This window comes from Pygocentrus nattereri, chromosome 5 (genome assembly GCF_015220715.1).
Source record: "Pygocentrus nattereri isolate fPygNat1 chromosome 5, fPygNat1.pri, whole genome shotgun sequence".
Taxonomy (NCBI): Eukaryota; Metazoa; Chordata; class Actinopteri; order Characiformes; family Serrasalmidae; genus Pygocentrus; species Pygocentrus nattereri.
The window spans coordinates 46,234,679-46,247,775 of NC_051215.1; the positions used below are offsets into that span (position 1 = coordinate 46,234,679).

The 13,097-nt window shown below is 41.5% G+C and overlaps 1 protein-coding gene across 1 annotated transcript; it reads left to right on the forward strand.

Moving 5' to 3' along the window:
• Nucleotides 1-3,960: 3,960 nt before the first annotated feature.
• Nucleotides 3,961-13,097, forward strand: il22ra2 (interleukin 22 receptor, alpha 2). Its single transcript, XM_017724566.2, has 7 exons — nucleotides 3,961-3,976; nucleotides 7,353-7,517; nucleotides 7,635-7,767; nucleotides 9,122-9,300; nucleotides 10,171-10,340; nucleotides 12,401-12,576; nucleotides 12,964-13,097. The coding sequence occupies exons 2-6, from the start codon at nucleotides 7,457-7,459 to the stop codon at nucleotides 12,548-12,550; spliced, it is 693 nt and encodes a 230-aa protein (XP_017580055.2). The 5' UTR covers nucleotides 3,961-3,976; nucleotides 7,353-7,456; the 3' UTR covers nucleotides 12,551-12,576; nucleotides 12,964-13,097.

Consider the following 13,097-nt stretch of genomic DNA (forward strand, 5'->3'; position numbering starts at 1 on the left):
TCCCTCTGATCTGCTCATTTCTAATCTTGTCCATCCTCGTCACTCCCAACGAAAATCTCAGCATCTTCATCTCCGCCACCTCCAGCTCAGCCTCCTGTCTTTTAGACAGAGCCACAGTCTCCAAACCGTACATCATAGCAGGACGCACCACTCCCGCAGGAGCTACTGCAGTCAGAGCAATCGAGGCAAGGCAGATGCTGTTTACACTGTTTACACAAGCGCAAACAGAATAATGTCATGTTCACTTCGTGTGCATTACCACTCACTCTTTACGCCGTGGTCATAACGTCGTGCTATGTGCGATTCCATAAATACATGCTGTTTATACTGTTGGTTGACACTGATTCAACGGTATTGGCCTGTATTTCAATGAGAAAATGATTCTGCTTTTCTCCTGAGCTGTGCTGGAGACCATTCATGCCAGCCACTTTCACTTATATCTGTAGGTGCGTTTACAAAAATAGTTTTTATAACATAAATATTTGTATAACTTCAAGGAATCAATGTTTTAAAGTAATGTTTTTTTTAATGTTGTTTAAAATGTAATTAAATGTTTTGTCAACCTTTAAGGCAATCGTAAGGGACAATCATTTAAACATGACAAGTGCTGTCTCTCGACACAAACTCTCTTAAATTTAAGTTTTAAAAACTCTGAACTGCCAAAGCGATGACTGTTTTGAAAAAAGGGCACAAATTTCCTTTTTTTGCCCCGAAGGGGAATCAAACCCCAAAAGGGGCAGTGCTGTTCTCTGCATCCTGCATCATTCTGGATCATGCTCCTCGATAAGGTTTCACTTTTAACGGTCACTACTGTTAGATTAGCATGGAATTATTTGTTTGTTTGAGAGTTATTCAGCATTAAAATGACTCCCGCTTATGTCAACGAGAATAAACTAGACAGAGTCGTGCCCTCTTGACGAGAAAGTGAAGTTTATTTCAAGACGTCTTCATACAGAGATGTCCACAGATCACCCCCCCCCAACCCCCAATCCCCACCCTCAAAGTTTTAGACGATTGTAAGATGACCTTAGAGGATCGGGCCCTTAGACACGGAATAGCTATTGGATAGACAGAATAAGCAAATAGCAGTTACACAATTAACCACAGTTCAACTATACAAAATAACCTTACTCTCCAATTCTCCCTTCATTCTGCCCTCAGGGGCAGTCGTGGGAAGTCGTGGGCTGGCGGTTAGGGAACCGGCCCTGTGACCAGACGGGTGCCGGTTCGATCCCCAGTGCTGAGGTGTCCTTGAGCAGGACACTTAACCCCCAGTTACTCCCTGGGTGCTGTGGATAGGGCTGCCCACTGTTCCGGTCAAGTGTGCTCACTGCCCCCTAGTGTGCGTATGTGGTATTTCACTTCACGGATGGGTTAAATGCAGAGGTGGAATTTCCCCAGGTGTGGGATTAAAAAAGTATCAATTAACTTAGCAATTATTACTTTAGTAACCTGAAAAATAATTTCATATTGTCTAATGAGGGATGCAGTAACACAGCATGAGTACTAAGTGTTTATTTGAGCTCGTGCTGCGTCACGATGCGGCAGTGTGTGTGCTGAAGTTTCACATGTTGGCCTTTTATACATACTGCGTTTGTGCTGTGGAGCAGAGGAGCCAGAAAGTTAGACGGATATTCCTTTAGAGTGAAAAAGTCAAATCAGTCACTTGGCTCAATAAAAATATAACTTATAAAAGAGCACAATATGTTTGTTTACCCATGACAGCATTCTGGCTTAGCCAGTACTTCGCTTGATTATGCTCATGAATGAATTTCATCAGATAATTTGCATCTTTTATCTTTTTATTCAGTTTTCTGTTTCATTTCCATAGATTTTCAGCTTATTTCAGTGGATTTTGATGTGTGATACATGCGACACATGGAACAACTCAGCTTCTGGTCTATTGTCTAAGTACCACTCCGCGAAATGAAAATCAAGCCCTGCTGTGCCGCTCACGCCACACAGAGGTAGTATGTGTGAATCAGGCCTAAGTCAGGCTAAATAGCAATGTATCAGGTGAGGACAGAGTCCTTCTTAAGAGAAAATGGTCAGTGTGCTTGACTTTACTCCTGACTCTGAGTAACTGCAGCAAACTGCTGTCATTTGCGTGAGTAGCAGTTCTTAGAGTCTGTTAATGTACTAATAACAGTCCCAGAGTCTGCTAATTTACACCTAGCAACAGAGCTAACTGAAACAGTCTTAACACTTGTATAGTCTTAATACAGTAATTAATAAAGTGGTTGGTTAGTGTAGTGGGTAACCTCTCTGGGGTTCAATCCCCACCTGGGCAAACACCCTACACTATACCAATAAGGGTCCTTGGGCAAGACTCCTAACACCACCTTCGCCTACCAGTGTAACCGTAATCACGTTGTAAGTCGCTCTGGATAAGAGCGTCGGCCAAATGCCATAAATGTAAATAATACTATAGTACTGGCACTACTGGTAGTAGAAAATGTGATTTAATCATTTATTGAGCAAAACTGGCTGATAAAAAAGAACTGACTGGGCATCCGCCATACATTGCATAGGTGGACTAAAATGTTTCCCATGATGCACATAGTGCAAGGCTGAATCCTGCTCTGTACAGTTGTGTAACACAAACACCACACAGCAGATGGTGGTCCAGCAAACTAAGCAAGTCTTTTTTATAGGTAACAGTGTGTTGCATAAAGTGTCAGGAACCACCTTCAGCAAGTCTAATTGGGATCACTCAACAGCTTGATAGAGGATTTGGGCTGTGTGTGATCATCTAAGCATGCAGTTTATAGTCACAGACATAGTTCAGGTGCAAAATTAAAAAAAGCAAACTTCAGACACCAAACATGCCTTGGCTGGACAACTGGGACAACTGTGTAAAGATCTTTGGCTGACCCATTATCATGTTCTCTTGCTCACACATTATTGAACTTCATGAACTGGCATTAATGAATCCAGAGCATGTACTATGAGGGGGAAGGGAAGTCAAGGTTCCTCCAAATAAATGCACATGTCATCTGACAATAGCAGACACAACTAATACAAGTGGTGGGGGGGAGATGCTGGGGGGAATGCAGCCTTTTGGATTCCTCTTCTCAAGAGAAGAGACGTTAAACTTTCTGCTAGCCGTTGTAAATCATTTGTGAATCCGTGCCCTTTATTTACTTCATGTGGCTTGGATGCGGGACAAGGAATGTTTTGCCAGCAAAATAGCGTTCCTCAAAGACCCTTTCAGCCAGAAGCTATGCATCCACAGAATAGCGTGAAGCATCCTAAGAAATAATGCCAAGAGGAAGCGTCACAGTTCAGCACCAACACAAAGCTCGCACAGGGGAGGACTGTAAATCAGAGAGAGGAGAATGGGACATGGCAGAGCAGGGTGGAGGTGCCAGGACAGCTGTGGGGAGGACAATAAAACCACAGCAACAAAAGGCCTCGAAGCCTGCTCAGCAGAAAGTAGCCTGTCCCTTCACTGCACTGGACACCATAAGATAGGTCCTTGAAATGTTCATTTATGGTTTCTATCTACTCAATCTTCTCCTTCCAAACGTCCAGTGTGCTAGACAGCATTTTTCCAGGTTCTAGCTCTATACAGAAGCAGGTACATCATCACACCCAACTCTTTGTATTGGTTGATCGTTTAACAGAATATCTTCTGTTCATAAATCAAAACAAACAGGGCAGGTAGAGAGACGGATGCTCACCACCTCCAAGACCAAATGAAACACTATTTCTGTTGTTCCTTTCAGAAATGTTCTTGTGTGTCCCTCCAGAACTGGGATGTCCAATTTTATCCGCAAAGGCCAGGAGTGGCTGCAGGTTTTCACTCCAAACAAGCAGAAACACACCTGACTCTGCTTGTTTGATCACTTGGTCTTAGTCTTCAAACATTTCATCAGGTGACCTCCTGCTGTGTTGGAGTGCAAACCTGCAGCCACACTGGCCCTCTGCAGATAAGAATGGACACCCCTGCTTTACAAGGTCCCTCTTGTGAAAGGTAAAAAAGGAAATGGTAGATATTTATTTGTACATACACAAATATTGAGATAAAGTCTAATGTACAGTAATCTGGACACTTGGATAGTAAATGATGCTTTGATTAGTAAAGCAGAGTCACGCATTACAGAACACAATCATTCAAAATGTTTTAGTGAAAAATGTTTTAGTGATTTCAGTGGATTTCACTGCCCAGTACACTGGACCTTGGAATTAGCTGCATGAAATCTGCAAGATAATTATTATTGAATCAAGAAACATTATTTTTGTCTGTGATTCTGGGCTAACATATAATCATATGTCATTCATTTACATTACACATAAATCCATGTAATATGTAATATAGATTATATAATGTAATCCGAGTTTTTTTATCAATAATCCTGAATGTTTCAGCCATCTGTTCATTTTAGATTGGCATTACGTATCAGAATATCGCTGCTGTCGGACCAAAACCTTGTATGTCCATTTTTCAGTTTTTGACATCGTTTGAAATAACTCGTCGCCCTAAGAATTGTGTGTAAATTTCATGACGAATGAACCAAAAGGAAAAAAGCCTGCTTTTTTTAATATAGCGAGATATACTTTGTGTCATAAAGCTCTCTGCTCTTTATAATGACACAAAACCTATTACGAAAATTGTTTAATATTTCATGCAGACGTCCAGGTGGTGCCCAGAGTTCAGACACTTTTTCATGCAGCTGAACATCCAGTAAACACAGAAAAGATTCAGCGCATTGCTATGTGTCATTTTGGTGATGATAATAAAAAATAAATAAAAAAAATCACATTTTATACACCAAACTGGACACTGAATATTACATGTGTCCCAGTACACAAAAGTTCATTAGCATATTGTTGGTTAGTGTAGTGGGTAACACCTCTGCCTTCTACACTGTAGACTGGGGTTCGATCCCCGACCAGGGCAAGCACCTTACACTATACCAATAAGGGTCCTTGGGCAAGACTCCTAACACCACCTTGGCCTCCCTGTGTAAAATGATCAAATTGTAAGTCGCTCTGGATAAGAGCGTCAGCCAAATGCCATAAATGTACATATTATGTTATTTAGTAGGCCTACACAGCAGAGAACATGTTTTAGGAGAAAACTATGTGTCCAGTTTTGGGACTAAGTTGGTTAAACATGGATTGTCTCGAGAAGCAAAGAGTCTGTATCTTATGTGTTGTATTGTTTTGCTCATTCCACGTCGCCCCTGTTCGACCATGCCCTGCCTATGTCTGCTAATTATTAGTTAAAGTTTCAGGGAAGTAGCCAAAACAGAGCTATGAAGAAATCAATACAATGGCATAATTCAAACATGCCTTGCAGCAGAGAAGGTTAATTATCCACCAGACCAGAAATCCCATTGCACAATGGGCTTCACCATCACATCCTTTTCGGGTTAGGCTTGAGAGGATGGTGAGCTCATGTAGGAGATCATTTTTCTTGTCGCAATTTGGTAAAACAGTGTTTAACCTGATTCATTACTGTCAATCCCTCTCTTGCATAGGTTTGTATTTTCCCTGCCTCAACACAGCCGATGAGCAGAGTCAGCATTGCAAAACCAGTTTATTATATTTCCCTGTGCTGCTGGGTTGTGGCCGTGATATTTGATGGGTAACACCTTGAACAATGCCCATCAGTAAAGAGGGCCCACCGCAACTGGGTCATATGGAAAATGGCAGTCGTATAAATGCCACGTTAACAGTAAAGGTGAATTGAGAGCGCGGTAGACCAAAGACGAAGGAACAAAAGAAAAGGTCATGTGTATCACAATGGGGAAAGTAACACATTTCACACCGCACTCAGATAATGGAGGAAATGTGGTGGCGGTGTTCCCAGCTTCATGTGGCCCGCATTGTCATTTTTCTGCTGTATAGACCAACTTGTAGTAACGAGTCATCACGAAGGAGAAAAAAGGAAGCAGGAAGATGAGCACACGAGACATGAGACAGCAATTGTTCAGTCATTTCCCATTAACATCATAAATGAAAAATGCTTTTGACCTCAGTCAAGTGCTACGGTTATAACGGAGCAGGGTTGTTTTATTTATTTATTTATCTGTTTGTTTATTTATTGTACTAAGAGGTTTCGTACTGAGAGAAACGTGCAATGAAACAATCTGATTAGGGCGGGAAATGCTGTTGCACAGACATTAATATGTGGAAGAACACATACTTTTGGTATCTTGTTTTTTATAGGCACCCTCAGAAACTGACCACTGGTGGGCTACAGTCTCCAGGCTGGGGCTAAAAAGGGGGGAGGTTATAATAAAACACCCCCGAGCTTCTGCTTAGAGACTGTGCTAGGCCTCTGAAAGGATCCTGCGTAAAACCTTTTTTCTGAGCTGTAAATATTGATCCATTTGTTTTACTGGTTTACCTTGATTTACATTGTACCTCAGTAGTTACATGTTACTGTACTTCTATTCATTTTTATATGCATATACATAAAATGTCTAAAAGTCAGAGGCCCTTCATTTATTTAACATCCGATCAAATGAGCCATTAGGTTCAAGTTCAAGAACACATACAGTTGTGTGCAAAAAGTCTGAGGCACCTAAACCACCATTTAAAACCAACTGGGCAATAAGTGTGTTTTGTACTTGTTAAATCTCCATATGTCATTAGAATAAAGGCAAATTAACATAAGTACAGTGAAGATCAACCCACACAGACACAGTAAACAAGTTTTTTTTTCCTTCAGGAAAGTATTTGGACAGCCTAGACATCACAAGGATTAGAAGCACCCCTGATTTCTTTTATTACAGCACTGATTAGTCAACTTAGTGGACAATAACCACAATTAATCGGGAGCTTTCTGGAGACGAGGTTTGGAAATGGTTAAACGAACACATTGACATACATAAAATCACTGCTTACTGTATTAATGTTACACATACATACATTTGAATATTGCCTATTATTTCTTCAGAGCCAATAAACCTACACAGAAACCTCAACAACTACATTTAATAGTTCAGTCCATTGTTCTGAGAACACCAGCAGCTTCTGTCTTTGCACCCTTTCAGACTCAGTTCTACGTTTTCTTCTCGCAGTGGAAGGATGGACAGAAACACCTGTGAGCTTTTCCAGATCGGAAGCAAGAGTGAAGCTCGATTTTCTCCTCTCTCTCAAAGATGAAATCCCTAAGTCCTGTTTATGTGATGGCGGGCTTTGGTGCTCTACCAGGTCTTGCATGGTTGTTACGAGTCCCCTTTTCTCTATATTGTTTTATAGTTGTTTTAAACTGTTTTTTCCTTTGACTTTTTCTCCTTGTGCTAATAGATTAAGTTACGTCTAACTTGTATTTAATGACTTTTGTTTGGAAATGACATAAATGCAGGATGGTCAGGTATATATATGTACTTCCTCAGCCCATATTAGGAAGCTAATGAGCTGAGAAGGGGGTGGAGAGGTGGAAGAGGAATTACTGAAGCATAGAAGAGGTGAAGCAGCCCTAAACACTTCAGCAGAGAACATGTCTGTCCTGACCACACTGCTGCTCTTCTGTGATATACTGCTCCTCTGCTGCGTTGACTGTAAGTTCCTGTAGCTTCTTTTCTGTCTTCTTCAGCTCTAGCTTGGGTCTGGTGAGTCACCGTCAGGTATGCTGCTTTTTGGGAATCTAACCCATATTTCACCACTCTGTCTTTAAGGCACTGTACCTCCGCAGGACGACATGGAGCCCCTCGAGGTGGAATTCCATTCAGTGGACTTCAGAAACGTCCTTCATTGGAAAAACCACCCCAGAGCGCCAGAGGACTTGCAGTACTTTGTACAGTATAAAATGTAGGTTCGTGATGAACTTTACACACATTGTTAACTTTATAGAACTTTATATGACTTTATAGGACTGAACTGTCTGTTAAAGTAACAAGATTTATTATCAAGTCAGCTTTGAATCATTTCGTATGTCATGAAATGTAAAAGTCAGCTGGCTTTTTCAAATAAAGTACATGAAAAATAGGTCATTTGCATTTACCTTTACAGCATTTAGCAGATGCTCTCATCCAGAGTGGCTTACAAAAGTGCTTTGTTGTCCACTCAGAGAAAGTACCTTTGCTTTTGCATCTTTGCAATACAATATATTTCAGTAAGTGCTGTAAAATACTAAAGCATCGTCGCCAAGCAACCGTGGACTGCTGAATGCGGGGGGTCATTTCATACAGTTTTAAAATTTTTGCCATATTAGACTGAACATAACACAGCACTGTTTAATGCAAGAAATCTTCGCTTTATAAATACTTTTTGTCACCAAATTACCACCAAGTCTTATTTAGTATAAACCCAGTGGTGCCTCTCTTCCCACACTGGGGCTGGATCTCAATTGGCTCCCTGCTCCCTACAAAGTGCACTACGTAGGAATTTAAATACTGGATCCTGCATCACAACAGGGCAAAATGCAGCTAAGAAATACTCATTTGAGATTCAGCCACATGCAAAGTCGATAAACGGTGTACAATTTGACTGTAGATTCCACAATTTCTAAACTTTCATAGTTAGTACACCATTTAGGGAGTACGGAGCGGTTTGGAAATCGGCCTGGGTTTGATTTTTATACTGCCGTTTGTCAGTTAATCATACCATCAGTGCCAAAATTCAAGCCTGTGATATTATACAGTAAGTTCAGTGGTTGTGCAGGCATGGAATACCATTGATTTTACAATGGCTTCGAACACAGCTCAGCCAATCAGATTTTAGGACCGGAACTATCCATTTTATAAATTTGATGAAATGCTGGTGATCATCCCATATAAATAGAACCAATGTGTGGCTACACCTTATTAACACGTGAGAACGAGATCCTATTGCGTGGCCGCGACTTGTCCTGTTCCCACGCCTTACTAAGCCATGGCCACACATTATTTTTATTTATACAGGATGCCACCAGAAGGGCTTTGTACAATTAGCTGAATATTGTGCTGCATTGTATTGTATATACATGTATGTATGTTGTATGTACATGTACATACATCACTGTGATGATCTCATCTGATCACACTGCGTAGGTCTTGTAGCTGTGATTTTTGAACGAATACATTTAAACAGCTGAAATGGTGCACAGGACGGAGTCGATGCTAAGCAGCTTTGATTATTTCCCTTATGGAGAGTTTCTATGGTCACTTGCTTTTCTTGGTTTCAGCTATGGAGATAAGCAGTGGAGTATAGCTGAGCTCTGCCAGGCCATCCGAGAGCTTCAGTGTGACCTGAGCCAGGAGACATCAGACCCCAGAGAGTGGTACTACGCCAGGGTCCAGTCTGCATCCTCAGAGGGTCTGTCACCATGGGCTATCAGCTCCAGATTTCACCCACAATGGGACAGTAAGAGGCAAAGTTACTCATTTTGTCTGTTACTTCGTGAAATGTTTTAGCACGGAGTTATTCTAAAATATTTTCATCTATTCATCAAACCTATACAGACGTATACTGATCAGCCGTAATATTTAAACCACCTCCTTGTTTCACTCATTGTCCATTTTATCAGCTCCACTTACCATATAGGAGAACTTTATAGTTCTACAATTGCAGACTGTAGTCCATCTGTTTCTCTGCATAGTTTGTTAGCCTAATGTTACCCTGTTCTTTAATGGTCAGGACCCCAACAGAGGAGGTCTTAATTGGGTGGTGCGTGTGTAAATTTTGTGGAAAATTCTTGGCCCCCCGAAAGAATACTTTAAATGCAAAGATATCTACATCTTTGAAGAAAAAATCCAAAGAAATCAACTTAATACCAAGATATTTTAGCCCATCTGTCGGCCTCTGCCACAAGGCAATGGGTGGCATTTTCAATAAGATAATGACCCCAAAGACACAGAAATAACTGTGGGGGAAAAAAGTTCTGAAATGGCCCCCTGAGTCTCCGGATTTTAACCTAATTTTTTACGATTCCTAATCTGTGCAGGTCCGCAAGCATCTGTTTCATTTGAGTTGATGGTTGTTTGTTTTACCCAGGCTGATGAAAGTCTGTGGTGTCTTTTGAAGAGGGCAGTCCACAAGCAAAGGCCCCAAAATATCAAGGAACTGGAGATAAAGTGTTATAAAAAGCAGCCCAGTGCCATTATTCTTGCCAGGGTGCCAGGGGAAACGTCACCAAATATAAATAATGTGCCAATTTGAAACTTCTATTTATTTATTTATTTTTAGAGTGTGACTCATATTATGTGAACTGAAATAGTTTCATTTGTATTACAGCCACCTTCAGCCCACCAAAGATTAAGCTGAATGTGACAGAGCAGGGCATTGTGGTACACATCAAACCCCCGCGGTCCCCTCTTCAAGGAGAGAGGAATACCAGAATCGCGGTCACAAAACTACAAAAGCTGATATTCAGGCTATACCTCACACAAGACGGCGTGGAGAAGGTACAGTAAAAACCTCTCTGGACATTGCTTCACCAGTTCATACATGTTTTCTGAATGATTCATTATGGAAGGAAGGTTTGAGCAAGAGAAGGATTAAACAGTGTATCCAGTTTATTAAATACATTTACATCTATTGGCCATTAAATACAGATGTACTTTACAATTACTGACTGAAGCCCATCTGCTGCCGCACAATTTATTAGCCTCCTTGTATTCCATCCATCAATGGAAAGGGACCACCACAGGACCACTGAGCAGATATTCTATGGGTGGCTGATTTTTCTCAGCAGAGCTTTGAATTTAGTATAGGAGAGGCATTAGAGCATGTGTGGTGCTGTTACAAGCGGCAACAGCATACTGTGGTCAGAAAATGACCACTGATGAAAGCCTAGATGATTGACAACTTGGTGAAAAAAAGATGAGCTATAGTCCCAAACTGTACACCTTAAATGTGTAGGTTTATCTAATCGAATGGAAAGTAAGTACAGACAGTGAACACCCCAGCAAGCCTGCTGTGCCTGACACACCTGTACCATTGCAGCACCCCCTGCCAATTATCACTGCTGTGCTGAGACTGGCTCACCAAACAAATAACATCTGGTCAGCAGTGATCCTATGGCGGTCCCTTTCCACTGATGGTGGGGGGAAAAAGGGGGCTCGCAAACTTTGTAGTGGCAGATGGGCTACAGTCAATGATTGAAAACCTACAAAGTGCGTGTATATTTTACATGTTTCTGATCAAATGGAGTGAGGGCAGGGGTCAGTTAGGTCCGAGAGGTGGGGTGGACCAACGTCAGGAGGTTAAAGTTTTTACTTTGCTCACAATTACACTTGTACTGATATCCCCTGCTTAATGCATCAATATTAAAACATAAAAACAGCGGTGGTCAAGCCGATGGCTGGTGAGCAGTGGCCCCCGATCAGGGCAGAATGGCCAACAGCATCGGCAGCTGATCAAAACACAGAGTCAGTTCTGTAAAGAGTGGCTGATCACAGATTACAGTGTTAACAGAGCAGCAGAGACTCCAGCAGGTCTAGACCTGACAGGGAGGACTAATCACCAAAGGCTCCACTATACAAGTAAGTGTTTAGGCTAGACTTAAAGACTGAGGCTGTGTCTGATTCCCGAACATTAATAGGAAGATTATTCCAATGCTGGGGGGCTTTGTATGAGAAAGCTCTCCCCCCTGATGTAACTTTATTAATTCTAGGTACCAGTGGTGAGCAGCACCTTGTGATCTATGTAGGCTTGATGGTTCATAGTAGGAGAGGTGGTCACTCAGGTACTGAGGGCCGAGTCCGTTTAGATCTTTATAGGTCAGTAATAGGATTTTATAATCAATGTGAAATTTAACTGGTAACCAGTGCAGGGTTGATAAGACTGGGCTGATATGGTCGAACTTTCTGGCTGTTGTGAGAGGCGTTTGCTGGGACAGCCAGACAGCAGGGCATTACAGTAATGAGTAATATAAAATGCACATCACAGAATGGTTTAAAGGCAGAACTTTGGTTACCACGTCACAACACAAGCGCACTACTACACCTCAGGAATGTTGGTATTTCCTGTGCAGACGCAGTGCAGCTTCTCTCATAACGTAGACAACTACACACCAACTGTTACAATCAGAAAAGTCTTTGGCAATTTATACAATTGTAATTACACTCAGTCTATTATAAATGTGTAATTACATAAGGGAAATATGCTGCTACAGCTATGAAGATATACATGCATAATTGCACAAGTGAAAACAAATATATGAGCTGTACTACTGTAATTTGTTTACAACAGTAAATACATCACCTAGTTACCTTGTTATTGCACACATTGTTACTGCCCAACTACACAGCTTTTTAAGACATTCATCATAAAGTGGGACCCAACTATCCTTGCATAATTTCAAAAAGTGGAGAGTACAATTTACGCCACTTAGTGTAGGTTATTGCAGTCATTTTTCATTCATGCTGTTTCCATGGCTCTATTGAAGATGCTTCTTATCAAGTGTCCTAAATATTAGACTTCCCGTGGACTATTTCTCATGTCTCTCAACTTTGCCCGGCAGGAAACCTATGAAACCACCGGCTGCTCCAAAAAGGTTGTGATTCAGGCCTTAAGCCCTGAAACAACTTACTGCCTTCAAGCGGTCACCGTTACACCCCACTTAGGTCGTACAAGCGTGAGGGGTCAAAGTACCTGCGTCACCACTCCGTGAATATCAGGGTCCAGTGTCTCCCAGAGGTAAGCCTTACATAACCTGCTGCATTGTCTTTATGTAGTGGTGGGAACACTCGAGTTGGCCAGTGGTGTCAATCACCCAGTCCTACTATTGTGTTCTCTCTACACAGTGCCCAGGGTGCTGTAGGAGGGTGGGGATGAGATCTTTCAGACTACATGAAAAAACAAACAAACAATCTTCTCAGTCGTCACCAGATACTCAAGGATTGGTCCCTTGAGATTGGCTCACATTAGGGGCCCTTCACCTTAGGCTAAAATTAGAGCTGTGATCTTCCATGCTTCAGGGCTAAAATTAGTCCTTCACATTCCTTACCAGTAGATTCAGAGCAGGCCCATATGATATGCTTAGATCACTTTTCTCTCTTCTCATCTACTCTTTTCTTCCTGCAGGAACAGACTGCTTCTGGATTCCTTGGTTAAACGGGAAAAGCCTCACAAACATCAAAATCCAATGAACTGTGTTTTTTTTTTTTTTTTTTACATTGGTAAACATCATATTGCAACATGATTATTTATCGACAGCA

Coding starts and splice junctions, on each gene's coding strand:
- il22ra2 (XM_017724566.2), top strand. CDS start 7,457: ATGTCTGTCCTGACCACACTGCTGCTCTTCTGTGATATACTGCTCCTC. Junction 7,518..7,634: donor GCTCCTCTGCTGCGTTGACT/GTAAGTTCCTGT, acceptor TCTGTCTTTAAG/GCACTGTACCTCCGCAGGAC. Junction 10,341..12,400: donor CACAAGACGGCGTGGAGAAG/GTACAGTAAAAA, acceptor TTTGCCCGGCAG/GAAACCTATGAAACCACCGG.